The following is a 24,296-nucleotide window of genomic DNA, read 5'->3' on the forward strand; positions in this document are numbered from 1 at the left end:
ACCTCCACCACCACCGGTCAATGACTTGGTTCCAGCAGCACCAGCACCAAAAACCACCTCCATCTAAGGACTCAGCTGCACCAGCATCACAACAACCACCGCCAGCTAAGGACCCAGCCGCAGAACCACAACAACAACCACCAGATTTGGCCCCAGAAATACCACCATCTGACCAGCTGTGGGCGCCCCCTGCTACATCTACTCCCAGTGAAGACTCACTTTCCTTTTCGTCCCCCCCACTTTCACCCATGGCCCTACCTAGCCATTTTGATAGCCTCATTAGGTCAGGAATTAAGATGGCTCCCCTAACACCTGTGAGCCTCACACCACACAGGACCTCTCCTACCCCTCCAGCGCCCCCTCCTCATCCTTCACCCAAAGTCCCTCCAACACGTCCTTCATCCAAATCCCCTCCAGCACGCCCCCTCCGTCGTTCACCCAAATCCCGTCCAGCTCCCGCTCCTCCTGGTCCATCACCCAAACTACCCTCAACTCGACCTCCCCTGCGCGCCTCTAGACGTGCTATCCCCCAGAGCTAGGATGAAACGGGCCCCCAGTGTCCTAGGAAAGGTTATGTCAAACTGGGGCCCTGTGATGAACAGCTTCCTTCTGGTGCTATACCTGTAGTTGCACCACGTAGAATGCAAAAAAGGGCAGTTAGACTGTCCAATCAAAGAAATCTAGTTCATATCCCCTGCAAGAAGGTTTTGACCAGTCCCAAGGAAACTAATCTCAAACTTGCTGCACTCAATGTCAGATCTTTATGCAACAAATCATTTTTAATCAATAATCTTATCTCTTCTTTTAATCTTGATTTTATGTTATTAACTGAAACATGGCTTGACAAAAACACAGGAAACATAGTTCTAGTCGAATCAACTCCCCCCCAACTACAAATATGAATCTGAAATACGAGAAAATAAAAAGGGTGGAGGCGTTTCTGCACTGTTTAGAGATAATATTGCAACCCGCAGACTATCATTTGTGTTTTCATCATTTGAGTATGTGTCCTTTAAGATTGAGTTAAAACAAACTCCTCCCTTACTCTGCATAGTCATGTACAAACCTCCTCAGCACAGCCAAAGTTTCATTGATGATTTCACTGAAATGCTCTCAGTTGTGTGCACATAAACCCTGAAAACGCCTCTGGTGCCAATGTTGATGAAATGCTGAATTCTGTTACTTCTAGCATCTTCAATGTTCTGGATGCCATTGCCCCTATGAAAGTTCAATTGAGAAAACATAGACAGAAAGCTCCCTGGAGGAACAATGATCTAGTCAGGGCACAGAAACAACAGTGCCGCAGAGCTGAGCGAAAGTGGCGCAAGTCAAAACTCCAGCTTCATTATGAAATGTATAAGGGAGAGTTGTACGCTTACAACCAGATCTTATGCAGAACAAGTGAAAGGTACTTCTCTGAAATCATTGGAAGTTGCAGCAACAACTCTCGTGTCCTGCTCAGAACAGTAAACAGATTAACTAACCCTCCAACCCAGCTACCAATAGAACTGGTTTGCACCCCTAATTGTAATGAGTTTGCTGTATTTTTCAATGACAAGGTTCAGGGCATTAAAAAAGCCATCAACTCCACAACACATATAACTATCCAACGGCCACCTACTCACTCTAAGCTGACTTACTTTGTACCTGTCACTGACCAAACTGTCCAATAGACCATCACCCGTCTGAGCTCGTCTACATGCTGCCTTGATGTGTTACCCACTAGATTTCTAAAGTCTGTCCTGAACAGTGTGTTGCCATCAATTACTCAAATAGTCAACATGTCTCTTCAATCTGGAATATTTCCAGAGGCCTTAAAAACTGCAGTCATTAAAACCTCTCCTGAAGAAGAGCAGTCTTGATCCCACTGTAATGAATAATTACAGACCTATCTCTAATCTGCCATTTTTAGGAAAAGTCCTTGAAAAAGTTGTCTACCAACAGCTCACTGATTTTCTCTAATTAAACAATTCATTTGATGTTTTCCAGTCAGGTTTTAGACCCCATCATAGCACAGAAACTGCTCTTATCAAGTTAACCAACGACATCCGCCTGAACACTGATGATGGCAAAGTCTCTGTCTTAATCCTGCTAGACCTGAGTGCTGCCTTTGATACTGTTGATCATGGGATCCTTTTGCACAGACTCCACGACTGGGTTGGCATCTCTGGATCTGCCCTAAGTTGGCTCAAGTCTTATCTAGAAGACAGGAAATATTTTGTTGAAATTGAGAGTTGTGTCTCAGACTACATGGCCTTGACTTGTGGTGTGCCCCAGGGATCGATCCTGGGACCCCTTCTGTTCAACCTCTACATGCTGCCACTAGGGCAGTTAATACGCAGTAATAACATATCTTATCACAACTATGCAGATGATACTCAGATCTATGTGTCACTGACAACAGGTGAATATGGGCCGGTGGATTCACTCAGCCACTGCCTCCAACAGATCAGTGCGTGGATGCAGAACTACTTTCTCCAGCTAAACTCAAACAAGACCGAAGTTATTATTTTTGGCCCACAGAAACATAGAGAAAGTATCAGCAGCTACCTTCATTCTCTGTCTCTTAAACCCTCAAATCAAGTCAGAAATCTAGGGGTAATCATGGACTCTGACCTGAACTTTAACAGCCATGTCAAGTCAGTAACATCAGCGGCATTTTACCATCTGAAAAACATTGCCAAAATCAAAAACATAGTGTCAAAGCCAGACCTGGAGGTAGTTATTCATGCATTTGTCTCCAGCAGGTTAGACTACTGTAACGGCCTGCTCACCGGCCTCTCCAAACGAGCTGTAAAACAGCTTCAGTACATCCAGAATGCTGCTGCTCGAGTCCTGACCAGAACCAGGAAGTATGATCACATTAGTCCTGTGCTCAGGTCTCTGCACTGGCTCCCTGTACCTCAAAGAATAGACTTCAAAGCAGCTCTGCTTGTGTACAAGTCTCTCCATGGCCGAGCACCAAAGTACATCTCTGACATGTTAGTGCCATATGAACCATCTCGTACTCTGAGGACCTTAGGGGCCGGCCTCCTGTTGATTCCCAGAGTCAGAACTAAACAAGGGGAATCAGCGTTTCAATATTCTGCAGCTAAAATCTGGAACAGCCTCCCTGAAGTCGTAAGACAGGCCTCTTCTGTGTTCATGTTCAAATCTAGACTTAAAACATATCTGTTTAGCCGTGTATATGACTGAAAGGTCCTATCTGCACTTTTCTTTCCTTTCTTTCCTTTATTTTTAAATCAATTTTCAAATGTTTCCTTTTCTTTTAAAGTAAATTTTACGTTGATTATTTCTATGATGTATTGTGATTTTAATGCATTTTTCTGTTTTGTGAAGCACCTTGAATTACTTTGTGTACGAATTGTGCTATACAAACAAACTTGCCATGCCTTGCCTTGCCTTGATTTATCTTAACTGAAGCAAATAATAAAGTTAGATCAAAGTAAAAATGTTTATCTTTCCAACATCCATATGTGGTCTTATCACCCTCTCATGGTGGAAAAAGTATTATCTGAGCTTCTTCATCCCCTAAATCATCTTCAAATGGACACGCCATGCTGCTTCACCTCTCTGTAAACAAACTAACCTTCAACTAAACCTGCTCCAGACCAGGTTATGTTCAGAGCATGAGTTGCCATGGCAACTTGACATACCCTGAAACATACATCCATTTCTGGAACCGAAAGCTGAGGGTATCAACTTCTTTAGCCTCAAACTTACCGTGGGAGCTAGCATAACCTGCTTTCTGGAATACCCCCCTGGTATGCAGGTGAAACAACAGCAGGGGAGCCAAGTCCTGAACAGGAGCCCTCATCATCACCTCTCTGCTGCCGTGCATGACAGTGTATGAGCCATCTGAGCTGCTGCTGATGGTGTGTTATGAACTCTGAACGTTTTCCAGAAATTGTTTGGTTTGTTCAAGAGCAGCTTTCTGAGCATCCAGCTTTACTTTACAGGCAGAAGAAGCTTTTTAAAGGGTTCCTGATCCGGCCTGCAGCTGACAGAACTGTTCTAAAAGTTTCCACTGCGATGGTGAACTTGGTTTCAGTTTTCGTCTTTTTTGGAAACAGGCAGTCTGGCCTTCATTTGTTCATCTGATGCTTTAAGGTGAATAGTTCCTGACACAGCAGAGGTCAGAATTGAACGAGGTGAAAGCCTCTTTGCGTTTAACCTTAAACAGAGTGAGTGACATGGCGTGCCAAAACGAATCCCCGCCATGTTTAGCCTCTAAACTGAGCTCGTCATCCTCCTGCTGTCTGCAATCTGCGGGCAGAGTTGACACCAGCACACATTCTAACTTTGGAAGACTGATCTCCTGGCTCCTCCCTCTCATCTGACCCCCCCACCCCCCATCATGGGTCTCATGTGACTGAGCTTGGCTCCACAGAGTGAAATGGAGCGTCAGTTGCTCTGCTCTGAGAGTGCGTGAGTGTTCAGGGTCACATCTGAGCCGAGAAAGCAGCAAAGGCGTTCTGGCTGCTGACAGAAAGCATGGAGGGAGTTTGTTTGCTCTCTCCAGTACTTCCTCTGCCCTGGATGCCTGCCGTCCACACAAACCTGTCTTTAAAATCTCACTAGGATCCTCCTTTGATCTATTTTCAAAGTTTTACCAGAAGTTTTTTAATTGTGATTGTTGTTAACCAAAATAAAATTAAAAACAACATTGTCTGCAAGAGGATGTATTGGAATGGAGCGGAGCAGGGAGCTTGTGGCCTGTCCATTCTAGCTTTTACAAAACATCTACAGGCTTTTTGAAACAACATTTCATCCTTTCTCTCCTTCAGTAAAAAGTTTTTAAAGTTCTAAATTTTCAGAAGAAAAAAGGACTTCCAAGGTCACTCTTTCAAAATAAACGTTCTCCTCTGGTTCTTCAAACATGAAACTGCAAAAACTCTGCATTTTTACCAGCATAAACCACAATCCCAATCACTGTTTCCGTGTTCCGGATGGTGCAGCTCCTGAGCAGGACGTTGCTGCTGTGGAGGCCGACTCGAACCCCATTGGCGTGCTCTCTGTGAAGCACACACACACAGTCACACACAGACGACACGCCGAGCTGCTTCAGTCATCATTTCTGCAGCTGACCACTCACATGAAGCCTCTGAACCGGTTCAGGTCGTTGTTGGGGTTCTCGCATTCAATGCGGCTGTGGAAGTTCCCTGGGCTGAACTGTGAGTCCTGTAAAACAAAAGCACAGCGTTTACAGCACCATGGTTCCAACATTCAGAGACATTTCACGTCTGAAACAAACGGCAAAGTCAAAGAAAGTCAGCAGAAAAACTGAAGGTTGTCCCCTCTTTTGCTTTAGATGCAGGTTCCATGCTTTTTTTTGGTGTGTGAAGGTCTTGGCTTTTGATTTTTTAAATTGGAAAAATGGTGTTACTATGTAAAGCACTTTGTGTTTCATGAGTATGAAAAGTATTCCTGCACTAGTCTTTAAGACCTGCTTTCAGAGAAAACAAACTTCTTCTATTTTTAGAGCTGCATCACTGCCTTGTGGCTCCACGTTCAAGCTTTACTGAAAACAGACTGCTGTGAAGGTGTGAGTAAGTTGGACCCATCTGGACTCATGTGGGTCTTCCACGCCACACTGCACACCTGGACTCCTTTAAGAGAGTGGGAGGAGACGTCATAGGTGACACCAATGTGAAGTTGGACTGGACTTTGAGCTGAATTGGCTTATTTCCTGCCAACAAGTTGTTCCCGTTTCTGCGACAGCACATTTCCCTGTCAACCTGCAGACTTCACATGTCAGGTTTTGGAAAAATGATCTTTGTGTTTTCACTAAATGGTTCCTGAGGACAGCTGAGCCCCGTTAAACGCTGAGAACAAACTTCCATCAGTTAACTATTCAAAGAAGTTACGCCTGGCTGCGTCATCAAAAGAGTGACCATATTTTCTCATCAACTCACAAATCCAAGAAGCTCCTTTTTGTGAGGGGGGCGATCCCCCCTCCAATTAAAAGTATTGGTAAATCTGGATGAAGCACCAAATGTTGGCAAACAGGTGAAGCCACGACTTCACCAAACTGTCCATTATGGGAACATTGTTTCTTATGCCAGAACCACTTTAGACATCAGAGATTGCTGGTCCATGTTTGTGGTGAAGACACACCGCCCGCAGTGGGGGGTGCAGAGTGTGAGCAGTACAGACCTGTTTATAAATCCCACAGGGCTGCTAGGAGGAACAAACTCTGTGTCTTTAGTGACAGGGCAGGTGACGCTCGCTCTGCGTTCATCAGCTTGTCAGCTGGAAACAATGATTCTGAAATCCTTCATAACCCCACACAACATCAGGGAATCATCTGGATCATTTCTGGATTTACAGATGTTCATGTCATGGACCAAGTGCTGGGCTCAGGATATTTATTAATGCTTCCTGGAGTTCTGGAGTTGTACCGTCTGCTTTAAAACATGCTGTGTTTAAGCCTCTCCTTAAAAAACCTCTCTTTGACTCCTCTGTTCTAATCTGATCTAATTTGTCTTTTTTTATTAGAAAAAGTTGTTTCTAAGCAGTTACAGTCCTATTGAAAACACAATTTTGTATTTGAGAAGTTTCAGTCAGGTTTCAGATCTCAGCACAGAGTCCGTCCTGCTCAAGGTCCACAATGAAATAGTTTCATGGCATAGTTTGAGGCCAAACAGTCCGCTGTTCTGGTACTATTGAACCTGACAGTAGCTTTTGACATGGTGGACCATACAGTCCTCCTGTCTAGCCTAGAGCATCATGTCGGCATTCGTGGCGCCGCACTTGATTGGTTTAAGTCCTATTTAACAGGGAGGTGTTTTTTACTCATTGGTGAGGCCTCCTCATCTGTGGCTCCTCTGGCCTGTGGGGGGCCGCAAGGATCAATCCTTGGTCCTGCTCTTTTTTTCTTTATATCTGTTTCCACTTGGTTCTGTGATTGCATGACATAATATCTCTTTTCAGTGTTACACAGATAATTTGCAGATATAGCTACTCCACAGTTAGGGAAAAAAGAGCTCACAGAATGTTCCGAGTGCATTGATGATGTAAAGCAGTGCTTGAGCAAGGAACGAGTCAAAAACGGAGAGAAATGTGTTTGGTGACACCTCCACAGTTGACTACTGCTATTAAAATCTGGGGGTGGTCTTTGACAGAAAGATTGACAATGTTGTCAAAATGAGCTTTTATTACTTGCGCCTTTTAGCTCAAGCCTTCACTGCCATCCACGCCATGATTAGCTCTCGGATAGCTTATCACAACTCATTGTACTTCTGTGTCCCTCCAAGATCACTGAACCGCCTCCAGTTAGTCCAGAATGCAGCAGCACGATTGTTAACTGGAACATCCAGACAAGAACACGTCACTCCAGTACTCGATTCACTTCACTGGCTCCCTGTTCATTTTAGAATTCAGTTTAAACTTTTACTGTTTGTTTTTAAAGATCTTGATGGTCTTGCCCCAGTTTACCTGACTGAGCTTTTGACTGTCCGCAGTCATTCTAGAGATTTAAGGTCTGCCAACCAATATTTCCTTGATCTGCCTGCAGGTCACGATAAACATCGGAGTGACCGTGATTTTCCACTGACAGCCTTCAGTTAAAGAATGACTGAGGAACCGACCAGCTCAGTGGCCTTGTGGTAGAGTGTCCGCCCTGTGACTGGAAGGTCATGAGTTCAAAACCAGGCTGAGTCATACCAAAGACTCTAAAAATAGGACCCGTTGCGCCCCAAGCACGGCTGTGTCTGCAGCTCACCGCTCTCCGGGGAAGGGTCTGCAGGAATTTTAATAACATTCCTGCAGAACTGCACACGATTTCTGACCTTAGCAGGTTAAATGTCATCTAAAAACTTAAAAACCTTTTTAGTATGGCTTTTAATACTCAGTATTTGGTGGCATTTTATCATCTTTTACTGGTTTTATTGCATTCCTATTTGTCTTTCATGTAATTTATCACTCATTGCTTTTGTAATTTTTTCAAGCTTTTTTTATTGTCTTTTATTTATTGTAAAGAACTCTGGTACCCTGAAGGAGTGGTAAAGTGCTACATAAACAAAGATTCATTCATTCATTCATAATTAAGCAAAAAGCCGTTTAGCTTTGTGTTTGAGGCTGGTTTAAAAGATTGAAGGTTGGGGAAGCTCAACCAACCACACACTTTAAACCTGCCAAACAGCAATTCAGTAAAGAGAAAATAAAACAAAAAAGTATCAAGTCAGCTTTTCATTGAACTGAAAAGGCCACAGTCTGGAAGCAGTGAAGATTATGTTTTTTTAGTAAAACATGTAAATGCGGGAGATGAACATTTTCTTTTCATAGTCTGGTGTGTTTTTAAGACAGATGCTAAAAAGAGACAGGCTGTAGCACCCTTTGTCACAGCTACAAGGTTTTTCCATCTGCTCATGATTTGAAAAAGGAAATACACAGAAAAGGAATTTTAAGCATTTTTCTTAATATATGTCCTCCATCATTAGTTAAATGCCACAAGAACATGTTAAAGACACCAAAAAGTGGGTCTTTAAAAGCTTATGAGTAACTTGTACGTGTGTGTGTTTTATCCAGATTCCTATGTCTCTACAAAAACGTTTCATTCATTACAGTACATGCTGGCTCTAAAGTGTTTTTAGCGGTGTGAGTGGCTTTCGGTCTTTGTTTGTGGCTCTGCATCTGGTACCAGGAAATCAATACTTCTCTTTTTTTTACGGCAACTTTTAGTTCCCAAGAAAAGCCCTTCTCTTTTTGGCATGTTGTGGTATGACATTTCAGTAATACAGGCCAGAGTGAATAAAGGTATGGATGAGGTACTCAATGTACGGTAATTAGGTAGCTATTGGAGCAGGTACAAAATAAAGGTTTCCTTCGGTTTTTGTCAGAAAGCATCCTGTGATCCAATAACACCAACAAAAATGTTCTGGAATAAAGACAGAAGTCCATGTCTATTGCTACAGTAAGCAGCTCAGCAAGAACAGGACTCTGGTGATGAGGCAAAGAAATAAATAGCTTATAAAGGAGGATCCTGGCAGAGGACAGACTCCAATGACATCTTCATCTGCAAATGTAGCTTAAACAAGTTGAAAAATCTTAGAAGTTCCAAGTCATTTGATTGATCACACAAAAGGTACTTTGGTTTACATTTTGACCCACGTCTTGTTGAGAGCACACTGGTGCAAGGTAGTGCACACCTGAAGGGCACACCTGAACTGGTCACCAACAATATCAATGGTATTGGCACCTTTCACTGCAAATCCCTATTCGACTCATCTGTTGCAAATCTCAAATGAAGATCACCTGTGATCAGTTACCACCATCCATGTGACATGAATCAGCCTACGAATGATTATTTTAGTGTTTTAAAAAGCCAGCAGGTATTCCCTCTTCAATGGTGAAGACAAATGAGCTGTCTGAAGACACCAGAAATGCTTATGAATATGTCTAAGTATCCTAAGTTTGATTCGTCATTGTATGAATGTATAACTGACGATTGTATTGTTTTGTGTATTATTCTTGTTTGATTGCTTGAAATAAACCATTTCAAATGCCATTTCTTTGCAAGCATGATATTTCCAAAGGGTATAGAGCCATCTCCAAAGACCTTGGTTTCTCTGTTTCAATGGCGTGTAGTGTTATTAGGAAGTTTTCCAGGTGTGGAACTTTCAAGAAACTCCCTGGATGTAGGGGGAAGAGGAAACATTGACTAAAGTCTTTGAAAATTGGTGGGAATGGTAGAAAAAAACACCAAGTCAAACATCTAAAGACCTGAAGACCAACCTGGAGCAGTCGGGTGTCATTGTTTCAACAAGTACCATACGACGCACACTAAACAAAGCAGAGCTTTATGGGCGGGGGGAAAGGAAGACTACATTGCTGAAGAAAATACATTAAAAGGAGCAATTGATCTTCCAAAAAAACAACCTGGACAAACCTATAGCCTTCTGGGACAATGTTTATGGACATATAAAACAAAAGTTGGCATACAAAAGCCTTTAGGCAAAAGAACACCATAACAGTCAAGCATGGTGGAGGATCCATAAGGATGTGGGGCGGCTTTCCCAAACTTGGTACTGGAAGCCCTGATTGTATAATGGGCATCATGAAATCAGAAAATTATAAAGCATCTCTAGAGCAAAATGTCTTGCCCAGAGTGAAGGGACAAGAAAGAACAGTAATGGATGGTCTTAAAATGCCCCGAAATGAGTCCTGATCTCTGAAATCTGCCATTGGAGACAGGAACCCTGCAAATGCACGAGGGCTTTAGCATACTGGAGAAAGTATGGGAGAAAACATCACCTGGGAAGTGCAACAGGCTTATAGATGGACACAAGAAACATTTGGAGGCTGTCATTGCTGCCGAAGGGTGTGCAACCAAATATTAAAAAGGGTTGCCAATATTAATGCACATGCTGCTTCTAAAACTCTCTGGAAATTCAATATCTGTTGAAATATAACAATTGTCTTTGTTAAATTACTTTGGAAACTCCAATTATAAGATCCTGCTGATTTACATTTGGTACATTTCCATTTATTTCATAGGAAAATCCCTCAGTTATGCAGAACACGAAGGTGACCAGGACCGTAAGTGTTAACCGCCTCATCAGACTCATTTCTGTGAATCCTGCTACCACTGAAGCAAAGCTCTGAGGATGACAGAATACCGGACACACCACCAACTGGGATGTCCTTCTTCCAGCTGAGGAGCAGGCAGAATGGATTGCTTGTACAGTATACAGTCTCTCTAGTCTTGATTGTTCATGCTCCTTTCAAACATCAAGTTGTGAATCTATCCAGATCCTTCGGATTAAACATGCAATAGACATCAGCCCTGACAGCATGAGACTTGATACTGACAGCAGTGACGGGCATGTGGGCGGATGTGTCTCTGTGATAAAACTAATAAAACCATAAGTTTTATGACTACATCAATAACACTTGACCTGATAAAGATATTGAGTCCTGAGAAGAGGCCTTGTGTTTCCACCAGGAACAATCTTGGAGACATTGGTGCAGATTTTGGTCTCCTTTCATAAAAACAACAACAACAAAGTTGATGAACTTATGGATATGAAAGCATGGAGGTTTGATGCCACAATGCTACAGAATAGCACAAGTCCAGATCTTTAGCTTTATCTGGATCTTCCTTGTGCTCTTCGAATCTTGTTTAGGAGCATTTTAATGATTAGCTTAATGATTACTCAGCTGTTCCCGCTGAGTTAATGACCCATCCTCTGTGAATTCTTAGAAGTTATTGGTTTTATTAGCTTGAATGTCAGGTCAGCATAGATTTAAATCCTCATTGTGTGTTGTGTTGTTGTTCTTCTTTTAGTTTGGGAATTTTATTTCCTTTTAATAATTGAAGTTTCTCTTGACTCGTCTCTGGTTTCCTGCATTCGGGTCCTATTTCATGACACCTTTGTTCTCAGCCTTTTAGACCTGCAGTTATTGTCTTTCACAGTTTGTTTGGTTGGAGAAGGAAGCAACACGCATGACTGAACAGCGGCTATCGACACTCTGAGGTGCAAACCCCCTGCCTTTGTACATGAACACAAAACTGTTACTGCTGAGGTTAATCAGATTACTGTTGTTTGGATTGGGTACATGAACGTCAGACATCTGACAATGGAAACGGTTTCAGAGGTTGCGACACAACGGTTAAAGACCCACCCCAATAAAAAATCCTGTTTTTGGTGTTCTTGTTCCATTTTTCTCATCATGGAGGCCATGCAGAAAATATGAGCATTTCTTTATTCAAATTGAATTGGATCAAGAGCGGATGAAAACCGAATGTTTTGGAAAAAATTGGGTTTATGACGCAGCGATTGACATAGGCGGGACGAAGTCTTCCTTCTGCAATATAATTCTGAAGCATCAACTTGCAGACAAACAGACCCACCAACATCTTCATTTTCATAGTTTGAGTGGGACTTTAACAGTATACATCTTCATAAAGTTTGATGAATGACATGAAAAGGTTTCGGAAAGATGTCGATTTTCTCTTGAAGGCCTCAGATTTAGATGGTTTACCCCCCCCGAAGGGCACCATTCTGCCTCTCATGGTTGTGAAAGTCCCTCCAAGAGCTGAATCAGAAAGCCACGTACCTGCAAGGGAAGGTCCGACACCACCTGCCTCTGCTTCAAGTTGGTCTCTCCATCCAGGTTGGCAGTCTCGATGTAACAAACCCCGCGGGGGTCTGAGGAGTACAGCAGCACCATGTCGGCGGGAATGATTTCATTACAGGACAGACGGACGAAGTCGCCGACCCGCACATCCTTCCAGCAGCAGTCCACGTAGTCCTTCTGCGCGCTGAGAAATAAAGCAAGACGAGATGTCAGAGTTCAGAACATCTTCTGAGGAGACTGTCTTCTTCAGTCTACTACTGTACCTGTTTTAATGTGAACCTTATTCAGAATTCAGAACATCACAGTTTAGTGAAGCAAGATTTTTTCTGCACTCACACAAACATCTACTGAAGAAAAACGGCAGAAATCCACATTAAGACCTGCAGAACTGAAAAGCTTCAACACTGTTTTATTTTTTTTCAAATAGGACTCCAAGAGCCCCATGGGGGGGCAGCATCTTAATGAGAGATGGGGGAGGTGGGCAGGAGTGGGAATATTTGATTAAACAGTAGAGAGAAATCAGCTAGAAGGCCCATGCCAGGTTCATCATAAAAATCATGATGCATTTTGGGAATCCCCAATATAAACAGACTATTGACTGTATATGAGAACTGGACTGAGCTATCCCTCCCGCCTCACATTCTGAACAGGAAGTTCCTGCTGGTTCCTTAGACTTATAGAGAAATAAACAGCTGTTACTCAGTCTATTGGTCAGAATAACCATTCTTGCACTGATTTTTTGTAACATGTTCTTGCTAATCTTAATTTTTGTCATTTTTCTGTTGTGCAAGCTCCTTGAGTCATAAACTCACCAATCAACTGCCAATCAAATAATAGGAGGTGGTCTGTCATCAAACATTCAAAGCGTTTGACAGATTTCGTGTAGCCGGCTTTCACGTTGTAGGGGTGCGGACTTCCAACAAGCTTACTCCTGATTGGTGAGAGTGGTTGTCATAGAAACATTAACAATGACTCACTTGGACCAACCCCTGTTACTGGCTCCAACATGGCGACGTTTGTTTTGCAAAAAAAGGTTGACAGAATTACCGGTACTTTATTTGGCCAGAAGTAAGGTGAGGTCACACTCGCTCACACGCTCAGACCAGTTCTCACATACACTCAATGCTACAGACAAACTGGAATAAAATCAGAGTTTATGAAAAAAGGTCCACTTTCGTTTTCTGGCTTTGGTGAGCTGTGTCTGTTGCACCCCCCCCCCATGACCCAAACCTTCAAAAAGGTGGATGTCATAAGTAACACTTCTGACCTAAAAACAGCAGAATGACCTCCTGCTCTGGTGTGACGCCTGAATCCCTTTAATTCTCTGAGACCCAGCATTGAAGTAGGTTCTGTAGAGAGTCTGTAAACCCTCTAGTGCCCCCCAAATTAGAAAGTGCGCCCCCGCTTCTCTCCTCTGACTGTTCTGTTTCTACTTGTGACAGAGAGAAATGTATAAGAGATCAGAACTTCCTGAAACACCTTGAGCCATTAGAACTTTCCTCTCTGTAGACCGAGTTGTGAAGAGCGGCATGAACACCCCATAACCATTTTTCAACTCAGTCTGTGATGTCGCCGTGAAGAGGAAAAAATGAAACGTAAAAAAGCCATAGCAGTTCGGAAAAGGAAGATGTTTTCTTCAGGTCAGTCCTACGCCTTCGGCGGGTAATCTAATCTATCTTTATTTATAACAAGCTTTAAAACTGCGGGACCAAAGTGCTGCCCTGATAGTAGTAATAACACACAACAACACAACTCAAAATATAGGCTGAAGTTTAACTAAAATCTAAAAATAAAGATAAAACATACATAGAATTAAAAGATGTTAACAATTAGGAAGATGAATGAATAAAAAATGATCTAAATAGTGACGTAAAAACTCAACAGGTGGACCGATGTGAAAAGCAAAGAAAAGATTACAAAGCAGGAGGTGATCATGTCGGCATAAGGCGTGCGTCTCAGACCAACCTGGACCAATGAATGTATTACAAAACATGGCGACTGAACAGACTTCATTTGGTTGGAGCGGGAAGTGAAAACAGTTACTCATAAATACTGTTTGAAGTACAGTACATTCTGCCGGTACAACCTTCCTGTTACTGCCTACCTCAGCTCACATCACTCCCTTGGAAATGCTTTTTAGAGGGTTTGGTAGAAATCACACCTGGATTACTCACCAAATCAAATCTCAAACTGCATGAGGCTCATCCACCAGTCCACTGAACCCCATCCATGCATCTGCCCTTCAACACTTCATAATGTCTTCAACCTCCATTTGGAAAGAGAACAAGAAGGAGCAAACAAGAAAGACAAAGAACAACGAAGGGAAAGAACCGGAGAAGCTGGATATCAGGATCTCATCAGCAACTAATTCTTCCCTCAGTATTCCTTATCCCCCCCACCAGCTACTGTTAAGGTCCCTGATCACAGCAAAAAGGCAGTACCCCCCAGAGACAGAGGCTCCAACACCACCATCAACCCAAAGACTTATGAAGAGCCATTTCGTTCGCTATCACATCACATTTCTTTCAGAACAGTGAGGAGGGAATTTATGCGTTTTTTTTTCCACCTCACATTCACACTCCTGTGGACCAAAGCCGGATAAATCAGTGAGCACCACTGACTCTACGAAAGAGAACAGGACGCCACGCGTGTGACGTCACCCATAGAAAATGTCTAATTTCCAGCTCCAGCAAAGCAAAACCAATTCAGTCTGCATTTTTCTGCAACACGGACCTCGCCATCTTGAAGCCAGACAACAGTGATTGGTTTGAGTCAACTACTTTCACCAATCAGGAGTGAGCATGTTCAAAGTCAACCCCCCCTCCACTGAAAGCAGGCTCAGGATAATCTGTCAATCAAACATTGAGGTTTGCGGTGGTAGCCACCACAAACTTTTACTGAGGCATTTGATTGGTCAGTTTATAACTAGAATCATATGCAATACATTTTTTTTTAATTCAGGTTTAATAAGATTATGTTAAGAAAAAATTGTCAGAGATGAAATGGTTATTCCGACCAATAGAATGACTGAGTATTAGCTGTTTATTTCTGTATAGAACTCTATAGGAATTTGGCTTCTTGAAACCAGTGGGTACTTCTTGTTAGGAACGCCATGGGGGAAGGGTCACTCTTAGGTCCAGTTCTTAGTACCAGTCAATGGTGAGCCCTGAAGAGCCTGTCCATATTGTGTTGATGCTTTGGTGGTGCCGCATGGATCCAGATCTTTCTGGACTGAGACGAAATGCTGATGTGGTTGTAACACGTGTTAGTTCTGAATTTCTGCCTCAGGACTCAAACATACAAGTGTGGAAAATGTAAAGGAGCAGAGCTGACAGCAAACATCACAGTGGGTTGGTGTGCGCAAGTACTGGGGGGGCGGACATGGCAGAAGCAACCCAGTGTGATATTTCCAACAGATATTACCACTTACTATGCATGAGAACTGGGCCGAGTGACTATGACTTCATCACTAGAGGATTTACTTCCTGCTTTAACCAAATAAAGTCAATTCAGCCGACATTTTTCCATGATATGGACACCGTCTTGTTAGAACCAGAAATTATCAGTAGGTAGTGTTTGGTCCGAGTAGGTCTGAGTCAACGTTTCTATGGCAACCACTCTCACCAATCAGGAGGGAACTTGTTGGAAGTCCACACCCCTACCACCGGAAAGCGGGCTACACAAATTCTGTCAATCAAACCCTTTGAATGTTTGACACAAGACCACCAACTTTAATTGAAGTATTTTATTGGCCAGTATATGATTTAAATAGCTTTGCTGCCCTAAACTATAACTCTACCTCCTAGGATAACAGCAGAAAAGATGAGTGGCCCAAAATCCTAAAAACAAACTTCAGCTGGCCTCCCTGTTACTATGGAAGGAGTGACAATAATACAAAAGGCAATGAAAAAGGTATGAAAAATGTGTAAGAAAACCAGTTTACTGAGGAAAGAAATCCAACTCATTCCAGTTTCTATACAAAAGCACCGATTTACAACTCAGATCGTTTTAGGTAACACATGAAACACTGAAAAAAATGTTTTAATTCAACCCAGTCCGTTAGTTAGTAGCTGTTAATTGTGTGCAACAAATGACATGGAGGATTTTTACCAGACGGTGTTGGATCTTTCCAGTGCTGGGAGACAGAAATTCACTGTGACTGAACGCTAAAGGTGCAACAACCCTCCCGGGATTTACAGTAAATGTCTGCTTATTGCTTGTACTTGGAGTTGGGCAACAGTTGTGACAATTAACCCAGAGCCGCCGGGAAATGAAACCGTTGGACTTTTGTCCCTGAAGATTACAGCCGCTCACAAACACTTGCCTCTTTGATCTGGAAAAGCTGTCGTCAGTGCCGTTTCTTCTCTGAATCCTCTTGGTCTGCACAACACTGAATCCGGATGAGTGTTGCTGTTGGCATCAGGTTCTGTTTACATTCGCTGTTGTACAAATCTACAGACACCACAGAAGATGTCATCAGAGGGCCTCATTTGTACGGAAAATCCACACAACCAGACTTCCATATTAGGTAAAACCTGTGGAAGACGGTCCCTAAAGAACTGAACCCTGGTGGAGGATGCATTTTCCGTTTTGAGCGTGTTTTCAGAGGCGCTCAGCGTGACGTGGTTGTGTGTGGATGCTGTCCTCCTTCATATCTGGATTCGTTTCCAGCGTGAGGCTGTTCTGGTCTTCACTGTCGCTGCACAGCCTCCTCCTCTGTCAGCTGTGCCTCATCTCCACCGTCTCTAGAGTCGTTGGTGAAAATTATGAACCACATGGGGGGGGGGACGACTCCCACATCCCTGTGGAGCTCCAGGAGGAGCAGGCCCTTTAAGCAAGGAGCTTTGAAGGACTGCAGTGAGGTTCATTAAACCAAAGCAGCTTTTCCAAATGTTGCACTTGTTCTCACACTATTATCTGTTGCCGGTGTCGTTTCTCAGTCATCCAGATCATGATAAAACGAAAAGTTCTAAAACAAATTCTGGTTTGAAGACATTTCGCCTGTTTGTTGTCTGTTCGACCTTTTTCCTCCCAGAAAATATTCGTTTAAAGATCATTTTGAAGCAGTTCCGTTTCTTCTAGATCATCCATTCACAGATTTCCTTTCTAGTTGTATACTTTCATGCTCTGTGTAAAGAAAATCCACCAGAAATCCTCTGCATTAAGGTGAATTAAAAAAATAAAGATTAACAACCAACCGTTACAATGTTAAAATCCCACTGACCAACTGAAAGTGAAAAGAAGATAAATCTTCCTTTTCCAAAAAACATAAATAGATTTTTCATTGTCTATGGTTTCCTAAGCGATGACTAATTGGTTCAAAGTCCATATATACTCAGTTATGCAAGATACTCAACTTCATGGACAGTAAAAGCAGAAAACAACTGAATATGTAGCTATAATTTCATGTCAATCAACTGATTCACTTCAGTCGCCCTAAATCTTGTTGTCCTCCACATCTCTGCACAGAAACAGCTGAGATGATGAGGGGTCTGTCAAACAGGAGCATTTCCTCAGGAATCATTAACAAGCCTCCATAAAGCGGCAGATATGGACAGATGACGGACTTCCGTGTTTGTTACCGGATGTTTCTCCCAAAAACTTGGACCCGCTTTGATCTGATTATGGCCCGAAAAAAAAACAACTTGGACCTTGAATCAGAAACATTCCCACTCGGAATCCAGGAAACACAGTGGTGACGCAGAAAGATGGAGAAGTAACAGGGGGAGGTTCAAGAGGATTATGATCCAGGTGCCGTATCTAGAGAATTCCCAGAATCCCTCCTGAAGAGACCAGGAATGATGAAACACCTCAGATCTGAACACTTTAGCTTTATAGCCCTTTAATAGTCTTTCTCCTTGGATGACAAAAGCCCAGAACCTGAACTGGTCCAGCTCCATTGGACCTTTCAGTCTGTTCTGTCTTGAACTCCTCTATAAGCAAAGTATCCATTAACAGCTACTTTTTTAAAAGAAACTTTGTTTGTTTATTGGAAATTAGTGGTCTTGTTCAACATCTATGAATCCTTCCATCCCTTTTCTACACTAGTCATCCTCCAGGGTCATGAATCTGGTGTGATCCTGACAACAGGAAAAGGCGGAAACACGTGGGACTCTGTTAAGCTCTGAATCTGCAGTTTTCTTGACCGTGGTGTCCCAAGGTTTGAACTTGACTCTGTGGCTACAGCTTCAGCGGTGGTCTTCAAGCACACACAAACACAAACGCTAGCTTTACCTACCTGCTATAAAGATCACAGAGCTGCCTGTTGACCAGACGATCCGAGTGGAACCTGCGAAAGTCCTCAAACACATCCTTAATAGCTGTCACAGACAGAACCAGAACTATTGGGACCAGAGAAACCTCCGGCTGGAAGGCCTCCACAACAGGAACGAAGTTCAGGGCAGCCAGGAAAATGAAGTAGACGTTGGCAATGCGATGGAGCTGCTCGAACAGATTCTTGGGGAGGAAGGACAGAAAGGAATACTTTGTGGTTCGGATCTTGTTGCTCTGGTAAGACTTGAGTACTTTTTTCAGGTCCTCATCCTCTGCGAAGGAAGGTCCAACGATTCTCTTTCTCGGCAGGCGTTCCCTGTGGATGTGGAACGGTAACTTCAAGCTATGCATGAGTCCACAGTCGCAGTAAATCCCAACCCTCCAGGTTCTGTCTCTGCTCCCGCTCTTCAATTCAAGGTTACAGCCAAACGCAATCTTCCCGTTCTGCCGCCTGTCCGTCCGTCATTGTGATCTGGATTCTACTTCCCAAACAGCAGCAGGAAACACTGAGAATGGGAGGGATGGGTTTGCATTGAACAGTACGCGTGACGCAGCTTATTGCCACTCCTCTGGACAGAGAAGTCAAGGTTCAGCTTTTACAGCCGTCTAAAGACAGATTGTTTAAGCACACCTGCACAGCTGACGTGCGTGCCAACAAGCAACAGGAAGAACGTCTTTCATTTATTCCACAAGCAAAGATTCAGCTGATGGGGCCTATGCTGATCCACCCAATGCTCAGTAAACTGACAGGAGGCTGGTTCACAGGAGTGACTGAACATTCATGAACTGGAACCTGCAGAGAAGCAGCTGCAAGGGTCGATGCCTGGAAAGGAAAGAGGACCAGAAGCCCGGAATGTACAAGTGTTCAGAAAACCTCTCAAACGTGTCAGAACCACAAATGTTTCAGGTTTACTGTGAAGCGTCTTCACTTCAGGACTGTGCGTTTGTGTTCTGCTCAGAACCTCTGTGTCACATGTTGAGGAATCTGCTGTCCACTCAAATCTGTTTGGAGAATGAGCTGAGTCATGGTCTCCACCCCAAACAGCTCTTTAATTTAAGAAATGTATTAAAAGTCTGACCCCCCAGTTCTTATGGTTTTTAAAAACTTGAAATGATCCTGAACTAATTAGAATGAAGTCCTTAAAGTCTCTCTCCGATCATTATTTGATCTATTTTTAAAGTTCCCAGTGGTCTTTTAATTATGATCATTTCGTTTTAAAACATAATTTTTAAAAAAAATGGTGGTTTCTAGGTCATAAGTTCTGCAGAGCTGCAGAAACTCATTAGAAATTCACCTCTGAATCATGGCCATTGGCGCAGAGTACGCCCACCCCCAGTTCCCATCATCCATCTGTTTACGCGCTCTCCTGCTAGCTTACAGCCCATCGCACCCCCAAACAAAAATGGTGAGCTACAGTTTGGAGCCAGATGCCAGCTCAGACGAGGAAAACAAAGACGTTCATGGATCGAGTCATCACCTACATCACTGCTATGCAGTTCCCTACATTTCCTCCATCATCAGAAAAATGCCACAAGAACATGCTAAAGACATCACAAACGTGCCTTTAAAAAGGAGGTTCTGAAAAGGCGAAGCTCTCTTGTTCAGATGGCCGTCTTTGTTCAGAGAGCAGGACATGCTGGGAACTGGTATCTATGGAGATCTGGACATGTCTCATTTTCCTTCCAGTAAAGGAGGACAGGAGAGGTCTGGGCTTTCCTCCTAACCCTGCTGATGCCAAACTGCAAACCCCAGAGACCATGTGGATGATAGATGGATGAGAATGAAATGTTGTTTATGTCTCGTTTTTTGAGCGTCTGTTTTCAATGGAAAACAAAAGATTAAAAAGGACTTTTGATCTGCGTTGTGGGTGAAGCTGCTTTCAGCAAAGTTAGAAAACATTAAATGATGAGACGCATGTGAGACTCCTGCTGGAGAATCCACTGAGCCTTTCTGTGTCCAACACTTCTCCTGTTTCAGAGAAATCAACGGAGTGACTGACTCACCGTCAGCATCCAAACAAACCCCAGTTGTTTCCAATGTTCAAACACGCGTTGCTTCTGTTGCGGCTGCTGCTTCCACACAAATCCAGATGAATCCAGATTCATCAAAGAACCTGCAGCTCTTCAGCAGCACACGTGAGGAAGAACATCTAGACTGGAGGAGCCCACGAACCCATTTCTACTGCCAGATTGAAGGTATGAAGACATCTAAAGACCAGGCAGAGGCCCTCCAGCAGAAGAAGGGCTTGGTATCAGGACAGGTCAGTACTGACATGGATCTGTGAAGATTCTCAGTCCTTCGGGTCATGTTATCCCAGGATTCTGTTCTTCAGCTCAGCTGGAGGTAAAAGGTGGATCGAGGAGACATTTCTCTGATCATTTGAGCAGCTTTTTCAGTTCTAACAGCTGATGGAGATTCAGGTTTTTAAACCCTGACTGCTGGAACCTCTTCAGACCTGGTGTCCACATGTGTGAACATCACATTCTGGGTTATAGTACCACAGTAGTTAATTCTGCTTAACTGGGACCCTGTGACTACATGTAGAGGGTTAGATCGGGTCTTTAGGGGTTAAACGTGAGACCAAAAGTTCAAGAACTAGATGTCATGAAAGCAGATGCTAATGTCAACAATCCAGCAATCATCAGAAGGGTTTAATGGTCTGTTACTTTAAGGGGGTGTGAGGGGAGAATGGGACCATGTCTGTTGGACAAAGTTGTCAAAACAGAACTAAACACAGGAGAAAGGAAATGTCTTAGAACCCTGTTAAGAGAAGGTTTCTTTATTTGGTCATAGACGTCTTCCTCACCTCCTCTTTCACACCTTCTGTCCTCTCTGTCCACAATGCGACTTTACCTTCAGAGTCAGTTGTCCAACAGGTGATCTGCTAAGGTGTGTCTGATGTTGTGGGGTTTCTGTGCCATCCTTTTGTAGGGGGAGTGGGTGGCATAGGTCTCACAGATCTGCTTCTCCTTCAGGGTTCTGTCATTGGGGTGGACCGGCTTTTGTCTCAGTGGGTTACTGAGTCTGGGATGAACATCAAGGGACAATGTTGTTTCTCTATCGCTCCCCTTTTTTCTTGGGCTCTGTTCTGAAAGTTCTCCTTTTCTTGGCCAAAGTCCAGCAGAGAGGACTGCAGTTCCTGAGGACACTGGTCATGTCCACCTTTTCTTTGTTGGTTCCTTCTGAGTTCCTGTAATTTTATGAGTACTCCCAGCTGATGTGGGTGGTGGGAGTCAAACATGAGGTTCTGGTCAGTGTGGGCGGGTTTCTTGTACACATCAGTGTACAGATTTTTGCCTTCGTTGACATATACAGAGCAGTCCAAGAAAGTCTCTGGAATTTTTCTAAATGAACCGGATAAATGTGGGCAGCCGTGGTACAGAGGTAGAGCGGTCACCCTCTGATTGGAAGATCGCAGTTTGCTTCCTTGCCCAGACATGTGTCGAAATGTCCTGGGAAGACACTGAACTCCACATTGTTCCTGGTGGTTACAGTTGGGTGCCAGCGTTAAGCTGCGTTCACACCAAACACGTTTTGCACGGCAGAGGTGGCCAGTTTCAATGTTAAGTCAATGGTACGGACGTGAACGGAGACCATGCGGCACGATTTGAGCATTCAAATATTCAAATATTTGAACTTTGGCGAGGTCGCCGCATCGCATCAACAAAGTCAAGGGCTTAACCTTGGGCACGTGACATTTTCCGAGACTCAATCAACGGGTAGAATATATGTCCAATATAGGAATCTATCCGACAGTTCTCCTGCTGAACTTCCATCCCTTTTCTTAACCCGCTGAATCCCGTTAGGGACAACGCTATTACCGGAGCCCGTTCCGTCCCGGCGAAGGCGGGGTACACCCGGAACAGTCTGCCGCAGGGCTGATTGTGCTCGCTACGCCGAGTGAGTCAATAATAATAAATAAGTCCCTAAATTGTATTTATTTTTTTATTCCCCCCACCCCCCCACTCCACACACCCCCGTGGGTAAAAGTTTTGACTTATTGGACACATTCTGTGCAGGAAACACGGACCGGAAGAGATTGATTGACAAGGTCAACACCCAATCAGAGCACAGTGCAGTATAAAACAAACAGTTAAATAAATCATTATAAGCAAAAATTGTGCAGAAAAAAAGTCTGTATGACTGCGAAAGGTGAACCGCGATATAGTGAGGGACCACTGAACTTCTAAGGCCCCATTAGTGAGAATGTAGTCTGATTTAGTTCTGACCCCACATTATATTCTGATTTTTTAAATCCGTCCATAAGGCTGAAAAAACTTTTTCTCTGTGTCCACATTTGGCTGTCGTGGTTGACTCACCCACAGAAGACCTCAACCATGTTGTTGTTGACCTTCTTATCAGACAGGTAGCGTCTATAGTCCTCCAGGGCGTCTTTGATGCCGATGACGGCGAGGACCACCAGCAGAGGAATCATGGTGATTTCCTTCTCAAAGGCCTCCACCACGGGGACCCAGTTCAGCAGTGCCAGGAACAGGAAATAAAGATTAGCAAACCTGCAGACAGCAGAGCAGCAGGTTGAGGGGGGAGCGTCTGAAGACGCTGCGTTTGGTTTGCTCAGCGTGGATTTTAAAGACGGGAACCGACCTGTGAAACTGCTGGAACAGGTTCATGGGGATGAAGGTCAGCAGGCTGTATTGGGTCGTGCAGATGGCGTTGCCCTGGTATTTCTTGGGCAGAGCTGCGTATTGCTGCTGGAGGGGGCCATGGCGGGCAAACACAGTTCTCCTTTTTCCACCGGGCCCCTGAGAGGAGCTTTTGTTGGCCGAACCATCCGGGGCGGAGTACCAGCCTCGGCTTGAATCTGCCGACAGCAGCTGTCGGCAGCGATGCTGCACCCAATGGAAGCTCTCCATCTGCAGGATGGCCCAGGCTGCGAGCGCGCCCAGACCGCCGCTCGTGCCCCTGAACTCCCCTGTGGTCCACGACGGATGATCACAACCGACTCATCCTTCCTATTTTCAACACAGAGAGAGGAGGGTTTTAGTCCTCAGTGTAACCGTTAAGTCTGACGACAGCCCCCACCTCCCCACCCAAGAGCCGCCAGAGTTTATCTGGACATGCAGGCGGGTTTGGTAAACATTTAGCAGACAATTGACAGTGAGAGTTGGTTTGGTCTGAAAAGATCCTGCATCCACAGTAATCTTATCTGCTGCTGTGAGAAACAAAATGCAGTTTTTATCCTGGAAGATTCGGAACTGGAAAAAAACTCAGTTGCCAAGGTAACTTTTGAAGAATCCAGATTCCTGGAAAAAGATCCACAGAATTTTCAGACTGAAGAGCAGCATGAAAAACATGTGGCTGAAGGAGACAGTTTATTAAATGAGATTGTAAAAAAAAAACATAAATATTTGTTAATTTTTTGTTGTTTTCTGCATTTTAACTACAGTTCCTATTTGAAGTGATTGTTTATTGAATTCATCATGCAGACCTCCTTCCTGTGACCTGCTGAAGGTCCACATGTCATGTGTGAACGTGGGTTTGAGACGAGCTTCCTCGTCTTTCCAAACAACACGGCTGAAACCGAAACAATGAGGACTGCTAGACAGAGAGGAAGCGGTTGGATTTATTTTTATTAGAAACAAGCTTTCTAAACAGGTGATAAATAGTCATTTAATCATTAGTAGTTTCTAAAATAAAGAGATCAGTCAGTGAAAACTGCCCGACAGATTGGATTGTTTGTCGTTTATTTAGCTCATAATGTAAAATCTGACTTCACTCAAAACAATTAGACTCCTCCCACTCCAAATCTGTCCTTGTCTTGAAGACACGACAAATAACAGACAAAATCCTGAGGTCAGGACGGCACGGTGGCGCAGTGATGCGCTTCGGCTTCACAGTGAGAAGGTCCTGGTGCAAATCCTGACAGGGACCTTTCTGTGTGGAGTTTGCATGTTCTCCTCGTGAATGTGTGGATTTCCTC

The 24,296-nt window shown here is 43.7% G+C and overlaps 1 protein-coding gene across 2 annotated transcripts in view; it reads right to left on the reverse strand.

The window, feature by feature from the left end:
- Positions 1–24,296, reverse strand: part of atp10d (ATPase phospholipid transporting 10D (putative)) — a 44,900-nt gene that overhangs the window by 18,909 nt on the left and 1,695 nt on the right. Inside the window, exons 2-6 of one of the 2 annotated variants that reach the window (XM_023951739.1) lie at positions 22,961–23,328; positions 22,675–22,869; positions 12,061–12,265; positions 5,096–5,181; positions 4,909–5,015 (exon numbers count right to left, since the gene is read on the reverse strand). In XM_023951739.1, the coding sequence (XP_023807507.1) occupies positions 4,909–5,015; positions 5,096–5,181; positions 12,061–12,265; positions 22,675–22,869; positions 22,961–23,229 (862 nt within the window). In that variant the 5' untranslated portion in view covers positions 23,230–23,328. Of the gene's footprint in view, positions 1–4,908; positions 5,016–5,095; positions 5,182–12,060; positions 12,266–18,319; positions 18,864–22,674; positions 22,870–22,960; positions 23,329–24,296 lie in introns of those variants that run through there. The other variant, XM_023951740.1, reaches the window with a different exon arrangement.

Source organism: Oryzias latipes, chromosome 22 (assembly GCF_002234675.1).
Source record: "Oryzias latipes chromosome 22, ASM223467v1".
Lineage (NCBI taxonomy): Eukaryota > Metazoa > Chordata > Actinopteri > Beloniformes > Adrianichthyidae > Oryzias > Oryzias latipes.